The sequence below is a fragment of the Natator depressus genome, chromosome 10 (genome assembly GCF_965152275.1).
Source record: "Natator depressus isolate rNatDep1 chromosome 10, rNatDep2.hap1, whole genome shotgun sequence".
NCBI lineage: Eukaryota > Metazoa > Chordata > Testudines > Cheloniidae > Natator > Natator depressus.
Window position 1 is genome coordinate 61038804 of NC_134243.1, and position 24760 is coordinate 61063563.

At 43.6% G+C, this 24760-nt stretch overlaps 1 protein-coding gene across 1 annotated transcript; it reads left to right on the top strand.

Moving 5' to 3' along the window:
• The first annotated feature begins 5385 nt into the window (after positions 1 to 5385).
• On the top strand, positions 5386 to 24760 carry ARPP19 (cAMP regulated phosphoprotein 19). The gene is made up of 3 exons (XM_074966321.1): positions 5386 to 5709; positions 13841 to 13963; positions 22607 to 24760. Exons 1-3 carry the CDS (start codon positions 5665 to 5667, stop codon positions 22775 to 22777), a joined length of 339 nt encoding a protein of 112 aa, XP_074822422.1. The 5' UTR covers positions 5386 to 5664; the 3' UTR covers positions 22778 to 24760.

Genomic DNA, 24760 nt, shown 5'->3' on the forward strand with positions numbered 1-24760 from the left:
TAGCGCTTTACATATCTACTACAGTAAAGTTTAGAACAATAAGTGAGGGCAGGTGGGGTGTGTGAGAGAGAGGGAGAGACCCTTTCTGTTTGAGGAGTCTGGTGGCACCTAAAAGACTAACAGATTTATTTGGGCATAAGCTTTCATGGGTAAAAAACCCACTTCTTCAAATGCATGGAGTGAAAATTACAGATACAGGCATAAAAATATATTGGCACATGAAGAGAAGGGAGTTACCTTACAAGGGGAGAACCAATGTTGAAGGCCAATTTAGTCAGGGTGGATGTGGTCCACTCCCAATAACTGATGAGGAGATGTCAATACCAAGAGAGGGAAAATTGCTTTTGTAGTGAGCCAACTGCACCCAGTCCATATTCAAGCCCAAACTGATGGTGTTAAATTTGCAAATGAATCGTAGTTCTGCAGTTTCTCTTTGAAGTCTGTTTTTGAAGTTTTTTTGGTTGAAGAATGGCGACTTTAAAATCTGTTATTGAGTGCCCAGGGAGATTGAAGTGTTCTCTTACTAGGTTTTGTACGTTACTATTCCTGATGTCTGATTTGTTTCCATTTATTCTTTTACATAGAGACTGTCTGGTTTGGCCAATGTACATGGCAGAGGGGCATTGCTGGCACATGGCATATATCACATTAGTAGATGTGCAGGTGAATGAGCCTTTGATGGTGTCGCTAGAGTAGATATGGAGACAGAGAAGGCAACGCGGTTTGTTACAGGGATTGGTTCCTGGGTTAGTGTTTCTGTGGTTGAAACTGCAAGAGGATTTTAAAGGTGAAGGCAAAGGGAAACAAATTGGGCTTATGCTCTTAGGATGAAGGCTTGGGTATCTTTTTATATTTTTTTTACATCAGAAATTCTGATACTGTCTAGCTTGAAAAATTCTGATGATTGACAGAACTATGAAATTATTACTTCAAGAGCAAAGACAATGAAAATAGAGATGGAACAGACATTTTAGTCAGATTGTTACAATGTTCTGGAGAAAGAAAGACTCTAAGTCTGCCAGTCAGCTGAAGTGTAAGACACATCCAGAGGCCTCCCCGCAAAAACAGGAATGACCAAATCTGAGATTCCTGGTTTTTTGAAGGTAAAAAACAAGCAGAACAACAATTAACAACCAAACATCACAAAACTTCCACGCCTTCTTTAAAATGCCATACCTAGCAGACTGATGATAATCCCAACAGAGCTGGAAACACTGTAGAGGGCATGTCCATTCTCCCATCAAGCCTGTGTGGCTAGAGGGTGGAAGACTCATACCATATAAGCTCCAAAAAGGTCAGAACTTACTTTTATTTCTGGAAATATAAATTAGTTTTCCAGAAAGCAGATTCACTCTCAAAGGTATTATGTTAATGCTTACAGGGGTCTAGCTAGCTCTGGCTGTTGCTAATGAGCTATAGAGCCTTTCACTTGTAAGTTTCCAGTTTGAATCCTACCCAGCTCAGCAGGGATTAAAAACTGATCCTCCTATCTAATACATTTGATACCTCCTTTATGAGATGACAAGTTTGGTTAATCTCAGTTCCAGCTCCCACATCACAAACTCATCACTGCACTGTGGGACAGTTCTTGCTCTTTCTTTAGTTGCACAGTGCCCAGCAGAATATAGCTCTGATCTTAGTTAGGTCCTTCAGCAAGACCTCTTATCCTAGCAGCCACAATAGCCATGCTAACTATAAATTTGTCAGAGTTGGCAAGGGAAGTTGGGGAAACACCAAAAAGATGATTGAATCTTTTTTTAAAAAAAACTCCCTATTTTAATAAGTGCTTCTTTCAGCCTCTGTTTTCCGCTACTCTCAAGATGTATGCAATGCTTTCTGTGCCACAGTACACAAACATCTTAGCTCACTCCATGTGCTCTAGGCTAATAACTAGCACATGTGTTAGCAAAAATACAAATACACAATAATCAATCATGGTCCATGGAAAGTATATATGTTTACAACATAATCAGTGTTACAGCAGCATTTACTGTGGTGGTCTCTCTCTGGTAGTCCATCCTGATTTTTAGAACAAGGGTGTGACCTGTAGAAATTGAACCATACCAATTAACCTGACCAGAGGCCTCGTCTCTTGGTGAGACCTGTTGTCACTGCAGACAAAGTGCTAGAATTAGCCCGGCAGAAGTGTCTGTCCTATATCGGGGCCTCTCCTTTTGTCCCTCCAGGCCCACGAACATGATACCGTTCTGGGGTGACCTAGAATCCTACTTTTGATGTCTCTGACTGAAAGAATATTTTCAACACACCTCTGAACAACACACTAACCCACAGAATCCTTCCTACCAACACTACAAAAAGAAGGATTCTGCGTGGACCTCCTGAAGGTCGAAACAACAGACTGGACTTCTACATAGATTGCTTTCGTCGACGTGCACGGGCTGAAATAGGGGAAAAGCAGCATCACTTGCCCCATAACCTCAGCCATGCTGAACACAACGCCATCAACAGCCTCAGGAACAACTCTGACATCATAATCAGAAAGGCTGACAAAGGAGGTGCTGTCGTCATCATGAATAAGCTAGGCAGCTCTCTAACTCCACATTCTACAGGCCATTATCCTCTGATCCCACTGAGGAGTACCAAAAGAAACTATACTATCTGCTCAAGAAACTCCCTGAAAAAGCACAGGAACAGCTCTGTGCAGACACATGCCTAGAACCCCGACCAGGGGTATTTTATTTGCTTCCCAAGATCCATAAACCTGGGAATCCTGGACGCCCCATCATCTCAGGCATTGGTACCCTGACAGCAGGATTGGCTGGCTATGTGGACTCTCTCCTCAGGCCCTACCCTACCAGCACTCCCAGCTATCTTCGAGACACCTCTGACTTCCTGAGGAAACTACAATCCATCAGTGATCTTCCAGAAAACACCCTCGTGGACACTATGGATGTAGAAGCCCTCTACACCAACATTCCACACAAAGATGGACTACAAGCTATCAGGAACAGTATCCCCGATAATGTCACGGCAAACGTGGTGGCTGACCTTTGTGACTTTGTCCTCACCCACAACTGTTTCACATTTGGGGACAATATATACCTTCAAGTCAGCGGCACTGCTATGGGTACCCACTTGGCCCCACAGTATGCCAACATTTTTATGGCTGACTTAGAACAACGCTTCCTTAGCTCTCGTCCCCTAACACCTCTACTCTACTTGTGCTACATTGATGACATCTTCATCATCTGGACCCATGGAAAAGAAGCCCTTGAGGAATTCCACCATGATTTCAACAATTTCCATCCCACCATCAACCTCAACCTAGCCAATCCACACAAGCGGTCCATTTCCTGGACACTACTGTGCTAATAAGTGATGGTCACATAAACACCACCCTATACCGGAAACCTATTGACCGCTATACTTACCTACGTGCCTCCAGCTTCCATCCAGGACACACCACACGATGCATTGTCTACAGCCAAGCTCTGCGATACAACCGCATTTGCTCCAATCCCTCAGACAGAGACAAATACCTACAAGAGCTCTATCAAGCATTCTTAAAACTACAATACCCACCTGCTGAAGTGAAAAAAACAGATTGACAGAGGCAGAAGAGTACCCAGAAGTCACCTACTACAGGACAGGCCCAACAAAGAAAATAACAGAATGCCACTAGCTGTCACCTTCAACCCCCAACTAAAACCTCTCCAGCGCATCATCAAAGATTTACAACCTATCCTGAAAAATGATCCCTCACTCTCACGGATCTTGGGAGACAAACCAGTTCTCGCTTACAGACAGCCCCCCAACCTGAAGCAAATACTCACCAGCAACCACACAACAAAAACACTAACCCAGGAACCTATCTTTGCAACAAAGCCTGATGCCAACTCTGTCCACATATTTATTCAAGTGACACCATCATAGGACCTAATCACATTAGGGGCTCGTTCACCTACACATCTACCAATGTGATATATGCCATCATGTGCCAGCAATGCCCCTCTGCCATGTACATTGGCCAAACCGGACAGTCTCTAAGCAAAAGAATAAATGGACACAAATCTGACATCAGGAATCATAACATTCAAAAACCAGTAGGAGAACACTTCAACCTCTCTGGCCACTCAGTAAAAGATTTAAGGGTGGCAATTTTGCAACAGAAAAGCTTCAGAAATAGACTCCAATGAGAAACTGCTGAGTTTGAATTAATATGCAAACTAGATACCACTAACTTGGGTTTGAATAGAGACTGGGAGTGGCTGGGTCATTACATTACATTATATTTAATCTATTTCCTTAAGTTAAGTATCCTCACACCTTCTTGTCAACTGTCTAAATGGGCCATCTTGATTATCACTACAAAAGTTTTTTTCTCCTGCTGATAATAGCTCATCTTAACTAATTAGCCTCTCACAGTTTGTATGGTTTCAGAGTAACAGCCCTGTTAGTCTGTATTTGCAAAAAGAAAAGGAGTACGTGTGGCACCTTAGAGACTAACCAATTTATTGTATGGTAACTTCCAACTTATCTGTATGTATGTCTATATATATATATCTTACTATATGTTCCATTCTATGCATCTGATGAAGTGGGCTGTAGCCCACAAAAGCTTATGCTCTAATAAATTTGTTAGTCTCTAAGGTGCCACAAGTACTCCTGTTCTTTTTTAGGATTAGGATGACCATACATCCCATTTTGGCTGAGACAGTCCATTTTTAAGCCTGTCCTGGCCGACCTGCATTTTTTTGCAAAAGTGGGGGGCAGGCTACGCTAGGGGAGCAGCAACACCAGCCACATGGGTGGGTGGGGAGGAAGAGGCAGGGCTCGGGCCAGCGAGGTGGGTTAGCCCCGTGTGAGGGGAAGAAGGGGAGCAGGGCATGGGCCAGCCACATGAATTTGGGATGGGGGGGCAGGGCTTGGGCAAGCAGTATGGTTCTTGACCAATGGGAACTGCAGAACTGGCACTTGGGTCAGGGGCAGCACGCAGAGCTTCCCTGGATGTCCATGTGCCTAGAGGCCACAGGGACCTGGCAGCCACTTGCAGGAGCCGTGTGGAGCCAGGGTAGGCAGGTAGTCCATCTTAGTCCTGGGCCCCCACTACACTGCCAACCGGACTTTTAACAGCCTGGTCAGCAGTGCCGACCAAAGCTACCAGGATCCCTTTTTGACCGGGTGTTCTGGTTGAAAACCAGATGCCTGGCAACCCTAGCAAGTGGCTCAAGCCAGCCCCATGCACTGTCCCCTTTTTCCTTTGGGAAACATGGTCACCCTAGCTAGGATGCAGTTTTCATGCAGGTCCCCCTTGCTCTCTCCTCTTGAAATGGCGTAATCACAGAGTAGTAGCCACCCTAAGGCTAGAATAGGCCAGAACAAAAGACTATACTAGAACTCCCACTTTTCATCTGCAGAGGGAAGCGGATATGACGTTGAAAAAGCGGAAGTCGAGGAAGAGAGATGCGGAAGTTGGAAAGTTCTTTTCTGCTTATTCGCTCTCTCCTAAGCCGGCTGAGTTGCTGGGGAGCGTAAGAGCGGAGGAAGTCTGATCCCGCCAGCTCGCCGTCGTAAGAGTGGCGGCCATCTTGTGCGGGAGGCGATCGGTGCGCGGTCCGGTGGTGGTGGTAGCGAAGGATTGAGGCGGCTGCGCTTCCCCACTCCCTGCCGTCTCCTTCTCTAGCAGCAGCTGCTGGGGGTGCTATGTCCGCCGAGAGCCCGGAGCCTGCCTCGGCCGAGGAGCAGAAGGTGGGCGGCTGGGTCGTGCCTCCTCAGGGCACGTGGGGGAGGGCGGCCACTCTCTCCTGAGCTGTGTTGGTTCCGGCCGCCGTCGGGGCCCGGGGCAGGGTCGGCTGCGTCCAGCCTGGCCCAGCAGCGTGCTCCCTCTCTGGCGACTGACGGTCCCCTCTCCCGGCCTGCGGTGGCGGCTGGTTCTACCCGGGGCGCGGTGCCCCAGGCCTGAGCTGGTCTTCGGCTCTGCCCGCGCGGAGGCCCCGCTTTGCTCCTGGCCAGGGTCTTGGGGACCCCCCAAGCGCGGTGGCCGCTGCCGCGGAGCAGGCCGGGTTCGCTGCGGGAATGGGATTGTCTCAGGATGGCGCCTTGCCGCCGCCGAGCCTGGCTGGGGAGGCGCCTCGGGAGCGCGTGTACGCGAGCTCACAGCTTGGGGGTGGCTTCCCCGCAGGAAGGGTGGGATGGCGCGCGGCCCCCTGTCCCGGCTCCCGCAGTGAAGCGCTGTGGCCAACTGCAGGATCAGGAAGCTTTTACCCGTGCTGAGCTCTGTGTCCCGGGGGGGTGTTGCTGGCTGCGGACAGCTGGGATGTGTGACTGTGCGCGGGGCAGGTTGCAGGCCCTGGGCTCCATAGCTTAACATGGCTGAGAGGTGAAAAACACTAAGATATTGACCTTTGCACATTGTTTCACAGGGGGGAGTTTTAGTCTCCTGACCAATAAACCATTAATATGCCTGGGGCTGCGGGGAATGATCACTTTCCATCTCCTTATTACTCCCAGGGCCTTTCCCTTTCCCCCAGCTAGTCCCTGTAGTCGTCTGTATGCTAGGGGTCTGAGGTCTTCATGTGAAGCCTTAGTGGAAGGAAACTCTCCACCATTTTACCGGCATTGTAATTTCTGAATGGTTCAAGGAGCAGCAGGCTACTTGAGAGTCTCTCTTAGCTTTTCCCAGAGGCCATAAAGAATGGAGAGCATCCAAAACAAAACAAAACTGCTATACGTACTTATGATCTGTCGTCACTGAAAATGGCCACTTTAAAAGAAATCATTGGCCAGTTTTAAAACATTACTTCTGTTACTTACAGCATCTTGGAGTTTGAAAACTGGAATCTAGCTTCCCTCGTTTTATGCTGTCTTTACTTTTTTTCTTGATTTGGACTACAAAAAGTCTCCCTTCTTTTGGGGTTTGTATTATTGCTTATGGTCTGCATTGCAAACATTAAGTGGTTTGTTTTTTTTTAAGTCTTCCTAATTGGACTTAAGTTATGGAATCACTTCTGTTGCGCTGAAGTGCTGTAACTTTTTACCCCAAACAGTCTAAACTTAGGTGATAGCCTTAAGAGAGTAAACCAAATATATGTCTACATTCGCACTTTTGTTGGTATAACTTATATCACTTAGGAGTGTGGAAAAAAACACACCACATAGGGACATTAATTACACTGACAGAAGTGTCGGTGTGGACAGCCCTATGTTGGCAGGGGACATTCCCCCACCGACATAGCTACTGCCGCTCATTGGGGGTGGTTTAATTATGCCAACGGCATAGAGCAGCTACCTGGGACACCTTTCAGTGGCACAGCTGCATCTGTACAGCTTTGCCACTGTAAGCTCTCACATGTAGACATGACCTAAAGCTCTGCCGTCATCCACCCATTTTCTTGTGTCTGACCTGAACTAGCTGTACAGGCAGAAAGGGTTTGGGGCTAAAGTTGACTGACTGAAATGTTTTAATGAAGACCTTACCAGTTCAGACTTCCTACAACAAGTTCAATTTTCTATGTTCAATAGCTTAACGTTCTTAAGTTTGGAAAACATTTGTGGAAAAACTATTGACGGGACAGTGTTCCTACCCAAAATGTAGTAAAAATATTTCGGACTATGCATCACTATCAGAATAGCTCTGTATACCTGAATATTCTTAATACTAAATTATGCAACAATATAGCTTATGTGATTTCTTATGTAGTGTTCTAGTTCAAGCAATTGACTCAGGCTGCAAACTTTACGATATTAACTAAATATCAATATGAAGTCTTCAAAGTTTAAACACTTAATGGAGATTTTTTTTGGAACCAGACACTGTATCACTGTTCTGGTGCTGTAGTTCCACTGTGAAATTGATTTGAAACAGACCCAATCTAGTTTAATAGTCCAAGTCAAAGAAATTTAAAAGAACAAACTCTGAATTATAAAAACAGAACTTGAATTTGATTTGCATCCTGTTAGGATGTTGTTTGTGTAATTCTTACAAAGTTGTATTAATGGAATTAAAAACATTTAATAAACTGCATACTAGATTTTATTGACTGGTAGTTTAATTTATGCACCCTCAAGTTATTTCATTTGGGAGCTGGGAACATCTTGCCCTGCCCTCTTCCCAATTGTCAACTAATAGTAAATTAACAACAGCTTTTTCAGGGTTACTTGCTTTAAAATCCATGCATTTTGTCACATCTTTGATGTTCAATCTCTCACTGATTTTATGTGCCAAGAACAAACACAGGAACCCAGTGACAAGACAGGAAAGCAGTTGGCATAGTCACCACCAGTATTTCCACAGGGCAAATCAAATGTTGTCTTTTGTAGCAGGAAATGAGAAATATTGCCTGAAAGATTTAGCAACGTTTTGCCTGGGAAAATGTCACTGTTCTCATAAAATAATATTTTGATAATCCAGTGTAGAACTGTAGTACCTCTGTATTACTTACTTAAGTTATGCACCCAGAGAAAAAATTCCTAAAAGCTCTGGAAGCACAGAAATAAACCCTGATTCAGTAAACACTTATAACTGAAACTCGGACAACTCTTTAGATTATAAACTTTTTATTTTGCAACACTATCTTCTGTGAAAATATGACTTTCAAATAACTCTTGTATTTGGATACAGCCCGATAATGAATCTGAATTGGGCAGGGATTAAATCATCAGAAATTTTTCTAGTTGAAAGAGAGATGTTTTAGAAACCTTTACTGTATGCTTGTTAGAGTAGAGGAATAAAAAATGTTAAATAAGGGATAAAAACAAATTGAAACTTCAGTTACAGCCGAACTAGATTTTTCTTGTCTTTGGGGGGAAGAAAGCGGTGCCCTGTCACAAAATACCTGTCATTTGCCAAAGAATGATAATGGAGTTTGTCAGTTCATTTTGTCTAGCCTTAGAGCTTCATATGTCCAAGAAGCCTCTCCTGAGAAGCTGCAGTTTACTCCTGTTTGAATATCTGCTTTTGCCACAGCAGTTTATCTTGGATTTAATTTATTGGTCTTCAGATTCTTATTTTTGTAAAATCTCCCTTTGGAGCACTCTCCTTGATGTTTTGTTCTGGTATTCCTGTTGAGCGGACTATAGTTTGAGAAGAATTGATCGTCACGTCTTTGGGTCATAAAATTTATTAGAAGAAACTGTACATCTACATATTTAGATTTTTTTTTGTCCTTGTAGGGAAAAGGAAGCTGTGCATTCTCATCTCTGCTCCAAAATTTGGTTGTCTGAGACTTTGTCTACACTACAGGGAAAAGTCGATCTAAGCTACGTCGACTTGACTTACACTATTCACGTAACTCAAATTGCATAGCTTAGATCTACTTACCGCGGGGTCCACAATATGCGATGTCGACAGGAGACGCTGTACTGTTGACTCCCTTTACTCTTCTCAATCCAGTGGAGTACAGGAGTTGATGGGGAGCAATCTGTGGTCGATTTAGCAGGTCTTCACTAGATCCGCCAAATTGACCGCTGATGCATCACCCGTCGATCCTCCTGGTAAGTGTAGACCAGCCGTGACAGTGCATTGTATGTCAACCATCTTGGTTTGTCCTACTTAATGAAGAGTTGCAGAATTAATTCCTTTAGAGCGTTTGCATGCTTCCTTATGGCTGCCTAATACAGAAATCTGTCAGTTGTACATGGCCTTCCTCCAAATAAATTGTCAAACATCTGTCTGGATTTTGCTTTTTGTAACATGTCTAGAGAATGTATCCTTTTCCAGAATTCACTAATGCCATTGATGTATGGGTCTCCATTGTTCTAATCAGTAGTAGACAACCATATTCTGCATCCTGTTCAGGTATTAATACACTTAATTAGTTTTGCCACAATAGCATAAATGCAAATTCTATACGTTTTTTGACTTCATGGTAATGTGCTGGCTTGTCAACATGTAAACTAGCACAAGCTGAGTTTCCTTTAAGAGACAGCAAGACAGTGTATTTATGTAAGTTGTTGGATGTTGACCCTCATTTATTAATGTCATTAGATGGAGATATTTGTGTGCATATTGTCTTAAATGTCATATTTGTCTTAAATGTTCTGTCTTTTCTGGCTCTAAGTTGAGTAAAGGTGTTGATGTTTGGTAAATGTGACCCTCACACAACAATCTATAGCTATAATAACCAGGACTTACGAGCTATTAGCTGTCAGAGCTTGTCAGAACTTGCATGGAAGACTTCCTGGGAAAACACATAGTTTTGTACAAAGTGATGATATTGTGTTCAATTGGGTGTCACACTTCTCTCTGTCTATGCACACGCAGTGACCCAGTGTGATAGGAGTCACTTGTCATGGAGTGGCTCACAACTGTTAGTTCCAATCTTAAGTCAGATTGTCAGAAAACAGGGCAGGCACCCCAAACTGGTGGTATATTCTGTAATTCGATTTCATCAAGCCAGTAACAAATGTGAACTCCTGAATCACTATATCAGTAATACCATGTCACACACAGTCCCCTTAGCATTTCCAGCCCATCTTGCCACCCAGACAAACTGAAGTTTGTGCTAATGGTCACATAAACCAAAAATCATACCACATCAGGTTTCTCCCAGTCCCAAACGACCAGTCGCTTGCCCCCACATCAGTTCGTACTCTGAATCTCACACCAAAGATAACGCTGTCAGCCAGTTCTCTAATAGCTAGTAAACCTTTAGTTAGTTTAAGAAAAAGAAATGAGTTTTTGAGAGGTTAAAGCAGTTAAAATACATTAACGTGTGAGTCAAAGTTTGTAAGTCCAAAATGATAGCAGAGATGCAGTAATCTGCCAGTGTCCCAAAATCTTTTCAGGGCTACCCAGAATAACTCTGGGGATCTCCATCTTTTTGTTCAGTTGTTCTACCCTCTTAGAATCTAAACAGTTCAGAGATAAAGGATCTTCCTTTGAATCAGAACTTATAGCTTCTTCTCCGTACAACAATTTGATGATTGTTTTACTCACATAATGGCCAATTGCTTTGAATTAGCATTTCCACTTACAGGGATATTACTCCTGGGAGAATTCTCTGTCCCCTCCAAAAAATTTTTGCACACAGTATTTTAAAATTCTGCAAATTTTGTTAAAAATAACATGACATAATCACATCAGATTCAATTATTTTGGTAATTTATTTCAAAATACTAGCTGAAAGGTATGTCTGTGACAATGCAGACACACAAAGAATTTCCCCAGGAGTAGAGTGTTAAAGAAATCCCTGTGACAACGCAGTTCCTATTTCTCTGCCTTCTCTTACCCCCCCCCCCCCCCCCAGCCGAGCCCAGGTGGGAGGCTAGACACCCACAACCTCTCCCACCAGAGATCAGTTGCGGGGCCCTCCTGGCCCAGATACCTGCAACTCCTTCACACTCCCCCCCGCCCGAGCCCAGCCAGAGGGGCCCCCCAGCCCAGATACCCACCCCCTCTCCCCCAGAGTCCAGCTGCAGGGCCCCCCCTTGCCCAACACCTGCACCCTCCCCCCAAAGATCTCAATTGTGGGCTCCCCCAGCCCAGACACCCACCCCCATACCCCTCAGAGCCCAGGGATCCAGAGGGAGAAACAGCCAGGCTTGTGTGGAGTTTCCTGTGTGCTGCCACCTCCTTCCCTCCGGGCATGCTGGGAACTGCAGCTGCCAGTAACCCTGTAGCTCCCTCGGTCCCCTGCAGCAGTGTCTTCTATGTGTGAAGTGGGCTCTGCTGGGTCAAGTGGTCCCTAGTGTCGGTCAGCAGCACTGCAGCCCATTTCTGTGGGGGAAAGGAAGTTCTGTGCACACAACATTAATTTCTGCAATGCGCAGTGGTGCAGTATTCCCCCAAGAGTAGGAACTACATAATGCGAATGCCTGCTATTACATTATAATAGGAATAGATAAGTGAAAACAATACAAGTAACGTTCCATTAGTTTTCGTTAACTTCTAGCACCTGAATATACTTCATTAACATATACTTTGATCTATGGTTATTTAATTACCAGGCATGTATAATGTAAATGTAATGTAATAGTAAGCAACAGGATATAGATAAGCAAAAACAATACAATTAACATCTCCTTTGATCTCTGTTAACTCACAAGAAAATTGCCTTGAATATATACTACTACATTTAACTTCTTTGATATTCACACACAAGTGAATTGGCCTATGGCTCTGGCCTGAGCTGATCTTTCAGCGTCACAGCACTGTTGTTGGAAGTGATCTTTATATGTGAAAAGATATCTTGATCAGTACAACCTCTAAATGAGATGCCATTTACGGTTCAATGCAACTTCGTGGGACTGTTAAAACTAGACAAAACAAAAAAATGTACCGGCGGGTACAACATTGTTTTGGCAGAGAGGTGGGTTAGATGACTTGATAGGTCTTCCATATCTATTTACCAACTGGCTGCTTTCTTGTTCATTAATGTATTGAAATAGACTGGTGCTCCTGCATGGTGAGCTCATGCTGTCATTGAATTTTCTGTGAAGATTCCAAAGTCCTTCCTCACAAGATCATGCAAATTCAGAGCCCATCAGTATGTCAGGAAGTTCAGTCTTTTTGCACAAACTTATACAAACTGAATTTCATGTAATTGTGTGATCTAGTTCTCCACTATTTTTAAGTTGGGAGTGTCTCACAATTCTCTACTGTTGAGTTGTGTCTGGACAGAAAAATATTGCATGTGGTAAATCCTCAGGTGTTCCAAAGAGGTAACAAGGGGAAGTATGATACCAGGGAGAGGCGTTAATTATGGCAACGTTCAAAGACGAGCTGGATGCAGTTGGGTGACTATCTCAATGAGAGTTCTCATCCCTTTACTACTTGTCCAGAAGTCTTGCCGTGTCTTCATTTTCACAAGAGGAGCATTTAGCCAGCCTTGCGGATTAAAAGCAGTAGCAACCAGCATAAATCAAAAGGGCCTCCCCCAAAATTTGCCACAGTTGAGTACCAGAAGCAGTCTAGGCTTGGCCTCTGCATTGGAAAGTAACATCAACATAACAGTATTGAATAGAAGAAAATACTTGTTTCTGAAAATTATTGGTCTGATGATGATTTTCATGTGTATGGAAGATATGCACATGCTCTTTCATATATACATATAATACGAGCAGATAACCAAAGTAGAGGGTGATGTTGAAAAACAAGAGGCTGCAAATTCTTGTCTGTTGAGTAGACATCTTTAAAATGTTGATTCACTTGATGTGTTGTACACATGAGTCTGTTCCAGCGATGCGATGGACATTACTCAATCTTAAACTTGTACTGTATCAGCCTGTGGAAATCTGTTAGAATGTATATCAAACTACTTATAGATTCATTAGTGTTCCATAAAAGGCCAGCATCTATAAATGTGCTATAATTTCCTGACTATAATGGCAGGCAAGGATTCAGAGCTGTACTATTCTGATATTTGTATGCAGTGTGGGGTGATACTAATACTCCATAGCTATAGTACAGTCATGGAAGAGGAGTCTTGTCACAAACTAACATCTACACAGATCTTTTCTTGTGCGGCTTTATGTACGATGCAGCAGGGATACTTGGGAAAGGTCCCACTGGCACTTGTATAGATTTCAAAAGTTTTTGTACCACCAATTTTAGATTGAGAAATTAAGCTTGCTCTATGAAATTAGATATATTAGCTGATACAGTGTTATCAGCTATTTGTAAAATTGGAGTCCTGCGAGATACAGCAGGAATCTCTTTTTTGCCTTGTATATTTAATTTTAAGATGGGAGGGGGACACACTCTATAGTTGCTGCAATCAAAGCTCTTGGAAAAATGCTGAACAGTGTCTAGTCAAATCCTCTCTAATAGTTTGTGGCATCAGATGGCTAACATAGATCAGTGTGCTATTGAATTGCTCAGTGGGGGAGTTCTGGCACAGGTGTTTATAGAAATAATTTTTTTTAATTGCATATGTTTCAGGAAATGGAAGATAAGGTGATCAGTCCAGAAAAAGTTGAAGAAGCAAAGTTGAAAGCAAGATATCCTCATCTAGGCCAAAAGCCTGGGGGTTCAGATTTCTTGAGGAAGAGGCTTCAGAAAGGAGTGAGTTCTGTTTTATAAATTGATCAATACAAGTCACTTACATGGAAAAGTAAATGTGGAATGCTTGTTGCTGTGACTTTTTCCCCCCACTATACTGATGCAGATAATGCATATATTGCTGCAAAGGTTTTTTTGTTGAGCCAGAGAGTAATGCTCTGGAAAAAGCCATGCAGTGTTCAGAATCCTTTAATGTTATTTTTTGAAGTCAGTAACTTTTTACACTATAGCAGTGTAACTTTGCCTCAGTGGGTCACAACTGAGGATGCCAAATTCAGGATGAACTGCTGAAAAAATAGGGCAGATACACCCCAAGATTGGTGGCTAATCTCCCATCGGATATACCAAACCAGCAACAAAGTAAACTTCTGTTTCACCACACTGGCTAACAAGAAGTCATAAAAACAGTTTCCTTGGGCATCCCAGTCCTTGTATTGCCACCGAAAACACTGGATTTAGAGATGAGTGGTTCTTTACAACCAGTCTCATCAAATAAAAGGTTCTTCTGATCCCAAAGGACTAGCTACACACCCAGGTCAATGCATAACTCAGATCTTACCCCAAAATCATGCTGATGCCAATCCTTTAGTATCTAAAGGTTTATTTATAAAAAGAAAGAAAGAAAGGTGAGCGTTCAAATTGGTTAAAGGAATTAAATACATACCGTAATTGCAAAGTTCTTGGTTCAGGCTTGTAGCAGTGATGGAATAAAGTCTCTGGCTGCATCCAAATCATTTTAAGGTCCTCAGTCCATTCGTTAGAACGCTCCAATTAGGATAAGTTCATAGTCCAAAGGCTTGGGCAGGAAAGAGGCTGGAGCGTGATAGAGGCAAAATGGAGGGATTTCTAGGGCCTTTTATATCCTCTGCCATGTGGAGGGAAACTCATTGTTTTAAAAAAAAAAAAAAAAAAAGCAAATCTCAGCACAGCTAGTGGAAAATTACAGATAAAAGATGTGAGTTTGGAGTCACGTGGGCAAGTCACATGGCTTCCTACAATGACAGAGCAAAATTGGGCAGGGACATTACCTATACTCCGGACAGCATGTTTACAGGATAGTCCACTCAGTGTAGATGGGCATCTCCCATGGTCCATTGTAAGTTAAGTGTCTTTTGATGGGCCACTCAATTTGAATAGACCCTCCAAGATGTGCTGCCTAACTACCTTGTTGGTTATCCCAGGAGAAAACATTTGAAACACAGGTATAGAGCCAATACTCATAACTTAAAATACAAAAATGGTACATGCATACAGACAGCATAATCATCATCAGCAAATCATAACCTTTTCATAGACACTTCACTTGACAACCTTTGTACAAGATTTGTTGCAAATGTATAACAGTGGTTGCAACAATGATCTATATCAGTGGTTTTCAAACTGTGGGTCGCGATCCAGAACTGGGTCGCGGACTGGAAGGGACTGGGTTGCGGAAGCTCTGGTCAGCACCACCAGCCAGGCCGTTAAAAGTCCTGTTGGCGGTGCTGCCCAGATAAGGCAGGCTAGTCCCTACATTTTCCGACACGCACTGTGCCCCAAAAGCAGCCAGCAGCAGTTCCGGCTCCTAGGTGGTGGGCGGGGGCACGGGGCTCCATGCACTGCCCCCGCCCCGAGTACCTGCTCCGCACTCCCATTGGCTGGGAACTAGTCAATGGGAGCTGGAGGGGATGGTGCTTGAGGGCGAGAGCTGAGCAGAGTTGCTTGCGCGCCTCCGCCTAAGAGCTGGACCTGCACCTGCTGCTGGCTGCTTCCGGGGTGCAGCGCGGTCCACAGTGCCAGGCCAGGCGGGAAGCCTGCCTCTACAACCCAGCTGTGCCGTTGACCGGGAGCCGCTGAGGTAAGCCTGTGCCCCAAACTCCGGCCTCAGCCCTGAACCTCCCCAAACCCCACCCCAGAGCCTGCACCCCCAGCCCAGAGCCCTGACCCCCTCCCGCACCCCAGCCCTGAGCCTCCCCAGACCTGGAGCTCCTCCTGCACCCCAGAACTCTCATCCCTGGCCCCACCCCAGAGCCTGCACCCTCAGCCCAGAGCCCTGACCCCCTCCTGCATCCCAACCCCCTGCCACAGCCCTGAGCCCTCCCCAACCTGGAGCCGCTCCTGCATCCAAACCTCTCATTCCTGGTCCCACTCCAGAGCGCACACCCCAACCACCAGTCCAGAGCCCCCTCCCACACCCTGAACCCCTCATTCCCAGCCGCAGCCCTCACCCCAACCCTCTGCCCCAGCTCTGAGCCCCTCCCATACCCCAGACCCTTCATCCCCAGGTCCGTTGGGTCACGGGCATCAACAATTTTCTTCAGCTGGGTCGCCAGGAAAAAAGTTTGAAAACCACTGATCTATATGATCCTATTTTAATCAGCTAGCGTCACAAATGGTAAAAGCCATGGGAAATTGTTCAAAGATCATGCCTGCAAAACAAACACTAACAATCTGGCACTGTAACTGAATACAGCTTCAATGACTCATCCAACCTTTTTGAGAACACTAAATTCAAAAGGTGGCCCCTTGTTGTCTAACAGTACTTCCATAAAATCAGCCGTCATTCCACTGTAGTAAACATTTAGGGCCAGAACCTGGTCCCTGCTACAGCTGCTTTGCACTGCTCTTATACCATCCCTCCTGTTTTAGGATTGCCAAAATTAGTGGCCGCTCTTAAAAAATATTCACCCATCTTCCCAGTAACTACATGAAGGCCGTAATGTTTCACTGAAATTTGTGCCAATGTACTGTAGACATCACAGGTATTGTAGTCATAAATTTATATCCCAGCCTGGAGAGCACTGATCTAATGGATTGAGTAGTATGGAATGAGTCAGCAGTTTTGTTCTGTTCCAAACTCAGCCAGTGATTTTTGTTTTTTACACTAGGCAAGTGTCTCATCTATTTTGTGCTTTCATTTACCCATCTGTAAACTGTTCAGTATGTTTGCATGAAAGGCACTATGTAAAGTGTCCTCTGTGATTAGATGAGCAGTCATGGTAGGCCAGGTGTTGTGCAGGCTTCTGCAACCTCTGCCAGTACATGCACCTCCAGATCTATAGCATCCTAGCTTTTACTGTTTGTTTTGCAGCTCAGATGGGAGGGGCATATGAAAGTGAAGTCAAGCCATCTTTAATCCCCCACCTACCAGCCAATGCAAAGTTATGTTGGCAGTTAATGGCCCCCCAAAATTGGTGGGAGGTAGAAGCTGTGACATAGTGGGGATTTTCCCTTATGTTGTATGTGAGCCTTACTGTTTTGCATGAATGCTGTGCGTGCCTCAGTTTCCCTGTGTATTGCATCAATGTCTAGGTGGTGGGAATAAGGGTGTGTGACTTTTGTGGGGGCTGCTCCAGCTGCCTGCACGGATGCTATGGCTGCCCCTTTGTAACCTGAGACCCAGGAGGGGGATGCGACCAGATGACACTTGGCCCGGGAAGCGAGAGAGAGGCCAGAGGAGGAGCAATGGGCAGGGCAGGGACCAGGCAGCTCGAAGCGAGTCAGTCTTGGCTGGCTTGGGGTGTAGGGGGAGGACCAGAGCCATAGGTCTGGGCTCCCTTTCCCCCCCAAGATGGACTTGGTTGAAAATCACTGATTTCTGTGCTAACAAGTTCTGTCCTATGCTGTGTTCCTGTCAACTAATAAACCTTCTGTTTTACCGGCTGGCGGAGAGTCACATCTGACTGCGGAGTTAGGTTGCAGGGCTCTCTGGCTTCCCCAGGAGCCCCGCACGGGCGGACTCGCTGCGGGAAGCACATGGTATGGAAGGGGATGCTGAATTCTCCAAGGTCAGATCCAGGAAGGGTCTAAGATGTCTCAGCTTCTTGTCCTGGAGACAGTATGCTCAGAGAGAGGACTCATGCTCCCCCAGAGTCCTGGCTGGCTTCATATGGAGTAGTTCTAGAGCATCGCCCTCGTGACTCCATGACAGCAGCTTCCTGGACATGTCCTTTTTACTGTACCCTGAGCTGGAACACAGCTGCTACACAGGTCCTTTGCCACATGAGTGGACTTCTCAGGTAGCAGTTAAGATTGCTTTTTGCTGCTTTGCTGTTGGAGCAGCACAGATCAGCCAGAGTGGGGTCAGGATCTTGCCCAGTAGATGAAGCCAGTGTAAATGCGGCGGAATTGGGAACAGTTAACCACATTATTATAGGCACTCCTCGTTGTTTTCACATTATTATAGTTCATCTGTGCAATCCATAGATGGAAGGTAAGTGCAGAGAAGTGTGCTCCTGGATTATCCTCACAGAATCTGAGTTGTTTGGGGCTTTTTGTATGATCGTTAGAGTACAATTAACATGTTCATTCACTTATGCTCAGAGAAAACATTTGTCTTTAAGCAGAATATCTAAATATGTGCTCATGTATCTCTTGAACTATTCACTACGGTTAAATATAATGTTGCAGTACGAAGGACATTGTGGTCTACATGCTTTTGCTGATATAGTTTATTTCACTGGTATATGATATACCGACAAAAAGGCTGCACTAGGAGGGTTTTCCAGTTAACTTCAAAGTGTAGACCTGGCCTAAGGCTCTCGGGAAAACACAGATTTGGTGACTTTAATGGATTGGCAATCCAAGGTCAGGATGCAAATTGTGCCCCCTGTCACCAGCCCTTCCCAGTTAATTCAGGGGCTGTTAGCTCAGGCACTGTATATTGCAGCTGCTATCGTACTTAATGGAGAGCCATTCAGGGCTTCACAGGTTGAAACCAGTACCTTAAACTTCTCTTAGAAATGAGTCAGTAGTTAATACAGAACACTGAGAATGTATGTAATGTGCTCTCTGTATTAAACACTTAACTAGTGTGTTACATGTTCTACAGTATTTAACTTCCAACTGACTTGAATTTATAAACCTATAAATAGGGTAATCCGTTCCAGAGGTGATATGGAATATGGAGGAATACTTTCTCCATTACTAGAAGCTTAATTTTAAGTCTGATTTTTGGCCTCCTTGTATAACCTAAAAATAGTCACATAAGCCTCAAAACTGGCAAATCTGGGGCTGAAGTAGAGAATGTCCTTTACAATATAAAGGATTGAATGGGACAGCAGGTTCCTGAATTATGTTTGACACTTTGCAACAAAAAATAAAGCTAGAAAAAGATGAAAAGTTTAGTTTACTAAACACTATTAGCTGAGACCTAGTGGGTAGCAGTAAAATTTGGTTTGCCTGCTCCAGCCACTATAAAATTAGGTCTCAAGTTATGGTTTAAATATCAAAATTGTAAATCTCTAGCTTTTTCTTTGCAGAGTCTTCAAAATGTAACCTGACTGAGAAAAGGGGTTGACATTGCAGATTCTCTCCACTCCCAACTGTCTGTTTTATAAGTAAAACAAAGACCAATCTTAAACAGCCAATTAAATTTGGGAAGAACAATCTTGTTATGTATTGACATTTCTGGTAGACTTGAACCATCTACATGTCTCACTTTTAAAGGGACACTAACCACTTAAAACACACTTCTGAATTTTAATGGTCAGATTTTTCATTTACCGCTTTATTTTACTGGCTTTTTTTTCAGTATTCTCTGCGTTAGACAGTGTTCTGTGTGTAGCGGGTTTCATTGTATAATCACTTCCCTTCTTTGTTCATTATTTCTTTTAATATGCAGCGTGGGAAGACACTTAAATTGAATTGTCTTTGGAAATAAAGCAAAATTTTTGTTAGTAATTAGATTTTGGAGGGTGGGGCACATGTTCACATTCCCACAATCATTGTTAGCCCATTGATACAGGGGGATAAAATATGGCACTGCATATTATGATTTCTGTTCATGTGGCACAATGGCTCAGTTTTGAAGCAATTGTTTCTACAGTGTGCCACAAGTCTTCAGGAGGCAGTTTTCCTCTATGTCCAGTTTGCTTTCTCTCTGACACCGCTTTTGTTCGGCCAAAAAACAAAGAGCACTGTCCCTTCCATAAGCATAGTAAACTCTACACTGTCGTTTTCTGTTACAGAAATGTAAGAGCAAAAACTAATATTATGGGGGGAATCGTAGGCACACTTAGGGCTAGATTTACAAAGGGATTTAGGAGCCCTAGTGGAATTCACAACCCTGAATTAGATGCTCGGACTTCCTACAATGGATGGGGAGAGTTCGGTGTCTAAGAATGGGAATAGCACAAACCACCACACTGAATGGGGAGCTGCCTAAGCCAGCCAGTAGGAAATGCCAAGGAAATTGTATGGCCTAAGCTCCACAGAGAGAGTTAGGTGCGTAAGTCTGGACTGGAGGGAGGCAGCCAGCTCCACTTGGGATGTGCAGCCATGATCTCTCTCCTTGAGTTAGCTAGTGTGTGTGGTGGGGATTTTTTCTTTTTCTTTTCTTTTTCTTTTTTTTTTTTTTGGTAAGAAACGCGGTAGCAAGAGGCAGCATCCCTGTTTTCACCTTTGGTTAGGGTATGTGGGAGACCTGGGCTCAATTTCCCCCTCTGCCTGATGTAGAGAAGGGATTTGAACTTGGGTCTCTTACTTCTCAGGTGAGTGTCCTAACCACGGGACCGTGGGATATTTGGGGGGGGGGGGGGGGAGGGGTTCTCAGTGTGTCCTGTTGGAGCTGTTCCACTAATATATATATATAATTATCCATTGTGTCAATGAGAGTGACTCTGTAGTCCAGTTAGGGCACTGGAGTGAGAGGTGGGAAATCCCTGTTCATATCCCTTCTCCACATCAGTTAGAGGAGGAGGAGGAATGAAACCTTGGGTTTTCTATATCCCAGGTGAGTGTCCTAACCACTGAGCTGAAGGTTATAAGGGGCTGCTGCCACTCTACTCTCCAGTCATTTTGTGTGGATTTAGGTGTGCTCCGAGCATGCCTACTGGATCAGCCCCTAAAGGCAAGAGTGGCAGCAGAATGCCTGGTTTCTGAATCACACTAGGGCTTATGTTCTGAACTACTGTGAAGTGTCAGGACTTAGACTGCTGTGTACATGCTCAGCTGCTGAAATTTTGGCACCTACAAGGTAGAACAGCTGAGTGGTGGTCCCAGTGGTGACCAAATGTGGAATATAAGTGCCTAAGTCAATTTCTGGATCCAGCCCTTACAGTTAAAGCTGCATAACTGTTGTCATTCTAACTCATTTTCAGTTGCTGTTTGAAACTTTTGCTTCTGGACAGAAAACTCTGAAGGAATTCTCTTTGGAAACTTAGAAGCAAAGCAGATCAGCTAGCTTATGTGTGAAGGCTATGACAAAAGATCTTTTTATTTGGGGTTGGGGAGTTTCAGAAAAGGTCAATAGATTTCCCTCTGGCTGAAATGTTATGGGGTTAGAAGGTACAACCTGGTGTTGGCATAGTCCTCATGAAAAACTGTTTTCATTTTCAAGCCTTTTCATTGTTTTGGTTGAAAGTAGGTGGTTTGACTAAATGGGCCTTTAAAAACTCAGAGCATGCTCAATAATTTTGTTTGTTTGTTTTTTTTCCTAAGATCATAATTAAGACTATGATTTCGTCGTGGCAGTCACGGATTCTGTGACTTTACGAGACCTCCGTGACTTCTTCGGCTTCAGCTAAAATTAGACTAATCTTCCTTCAGCTGGAGGTGGGACTGTGCGCCCCTGCCTCGCAGCTGCAGCTGGAACCCAGACCATGTCCTGTCCTGCCCTGCCTCGCAGCTGGGCTGGAGCCAGGGCCATGTGCCCCTGCCCCATGGCTTCCCAGGGCCATCTCTCTCTCCTCCCCCTCCCCCCCCCCCCCCATGGCTGTGGCCGGGGCTGTGCGTCTGTGGCGGGGGTTAGAGCGGGGACTGTGTGCCCCTGCCCCACAACTGCAGCCAGCTCCAGAGCCAGGGCTCCATGTCTCCCCTGTGGCCACAGTCCCTGGAGGCGGGTGGGACTCAGCCTGTCAGTCCCCCCCATGGAACTCCAACTGTCATTCCTCCCTACTTCCTCACTCTGCCCCTGAGTTATTTCTAGTAAAGTCACAGACAAGTCACTGGCTCCCATTAATTTTTGTTTGTTTGCCTGTGACCTATCTGTGGCTTCTACTAAAAATAACGGTGACAAAATCTTAACCATGGTACGTGCAGCTCAGGAAGGACTTTGTGAATGTGTCCGTAACTAATTTAGCTGTATAATGTGAAGTCTAGTTAAATATGCTGGGTGTTTTTTGTTTTTGTTTTTGTTTTTGTTTTTTTAATTTATTTAAAGGTAGCACAGCTCTGGGATTCCTGGAGCAGGCTCTCTATCCTTTGAACTTTCTAAGATATTTTGGTTGTTGGGGTACATGATTCTGAGTTCACTTAGCACACCAAGCTTTTCAGGTCCTGGGTTTAAGTCCTTGAGAGTGAGTGAAGCCTCCTGTTCTTTTGAAAACTATGGTCAGTAGCAAAGTGCTTATATGAAACAGGACAGATCTATGGTTACATGTGAAATCTTAACATCAGCGTTTCTTCACCTGCCATGCTTAACTCTGCAGTCTTAATGTTCTCAACTTACTGTTTTATTTTGGAGTGTTTAATAAAGCTACTGTGCCCCAAATGGGGTAGAAAATAGTTTTGTTTTTTAACTCTTCGTTCTTCTTTTTAAGAGCACTGCTTTAAACTTCCCACTCAGTTATCTATTTCTGAAGTTTTAAATGGTCTTTGATTCAATAAGTGTAATTTCATTTATGTATTGGATAAACTTTTCAAGTCTTAAATATTTTTGTCTTCTAGCAAAAATACTTTGATTCTGGGGATTACAACATGGCTAAAGCAAAAATGAAGAACAAGCAACTCCCTACTGCAGCTCCTGACAAGACAGAAGTGACTGGTGATCACATTCCCACTCCACAGGATCTTCCTCAGCGGAAACCATCTCTTGTTGCCAGCAAGCTGGCTGGCTGACTAGAATGGCTGAACTGCATGAATCTTCTCATTCCTGTTTTCTCCTGAATAGTTATTCCTCACTTTTTTTTTCTCTTTCCCCCCCCACCCCCCTACACTAAGTCATTGAGACTGACAGCTTTGCAGGTAGTGGTAGCGTGTGCTGCTATTGTATGGGAGTACTGTTGAGAGTAAAATGTGTAGTACTTGGTCTAGTTGAGAACAATGCACTGATAAAAAGGACAGGTTTGGTTAGAGCAATGTAAAGTAATCTACTTGAAAATGTACATATTGCCTATTTCCTAGTGTAGGACTGGTTTCAGCAAGTGACATAGCAAGTGTTACAATTTTTAATGTTTCTGCTTTCCTTATTTCACCTCAATTGCAGCATAGTATGTTTGTATTTAATATAACTACCTGTTGTGTTGCTTTTTCTTCTGTGTTTGAATTCTGCTTTGTTCTCTAAAATAGAGGTTTAGACCACAAGTTGCTAGGAGGTAAAGCATGTATAAAAACAAAATTGGGGCTTTGAATGAATTTGTGTATCTGCTCTTGAACTTGAATGGCCTTAAACCTGTCTCAGCTTTAACAATAGACTTTTACTTGGGCAATATTTGCCCATTCTCATGTAACTCTTGTGAACCTAGTACTTATTTACAACTGCCTGTTGAAGCTGGTATTCTTTTCAGTTCTGTAGTGTAGAACACACTTTTGTTGAAGATGTGAATGAAGTGTGCATGTGCATAGACTGTTGAATTCACTCTTGTGCCATTTTTGTAAATACAATAGTTTTGCACAACCTTTTGCAATTGTCTATTAATTTTACATTTTAAAAAGCAGAATGTGCCAACCAGAAGCACAAGTGATTCTGTACCTTTGAAAGTCTCAGCCTGAAATTATGTGCTCAGAATCTTGCTGCTGAACGTAACAAACTTGTGTACCCAGAATTCATGAAACACTTAACATAGATACTTGATTGAGTTGGTCTTAACCCTATGCTTTTGAAGCTGTATTTTTTGTGTGTGTAACAACCTCCAATGTTCATATATGGTAATCTGAATTATGTACCTATGGGCATTCAAAGGCAGGTGCCCATTCTGTTCAGTATATTTTAAATCTATAGCTTTTAAAGTTGAAATGCTTTGTGGGATATTTGGAATATAGAGAAATAAATGTATGAAAACGTATACTGTCCTTGAGGGTTCCCCAGATGACAGCCTTCAAAACTACTAGGGGTTACTAAGAAATTGGACAGGCATTAATGCATTTGGAATATTTAACATTTTTAATTGAAAGGATATGAAATCTTGTTTTGCTGAACGCTTAAGGTGATGTTATAATATATAGACTTATTGTTGGGACATCTTAGTTCTTTGTGTTGCACAACAAACCCTAACTGGTTTTGATCAACACCAAGAATAGGAACTTATATTATACACTGTGATCTATTGATTAACACAAGATGTGTCTATTGATAGATAATGTTGTAGTTTGTCATTTCAGTAAATAAAGATAAATTTCACTTTCTGTGTAGACAGTGCAGGTCATATGGGGACCTAAATTGCTAGATACAGCAGGTAACACTTGGAAGCTACCAAAATATAAATGTAATTACATCATATCGGAAAGCTAGCTGAGCATGGGCACAATATGAATCAGAACTTGCTCTTTTAGCTGGATCAGGTATTAGTTAATGTAGTGCTTGCTCTATAATGCTTATTAAAAACCAATTAACAAAAAGGCTATAAGTTCCCCTTTTGAAAAGAGGAGTTCAGAATTTTTCCTCCCTCCCCCCCAAAAAATCACCTCTCCAAGAACGCAAGAGTCTTGGATAGCTTGCTTTTGTCATTCACTTCTTCAAGGAAAACTGCAACACAATTCCTTTGTGTAAACCCAGCCCAATCACAAGCATGCATGAAAGAATATTCTAATTACAATGTGCATTTAAAAAATCTTCTGTATTGTAATCATCCAAAAAAAAAAAAAAAAAACTTGTGGGGGAAA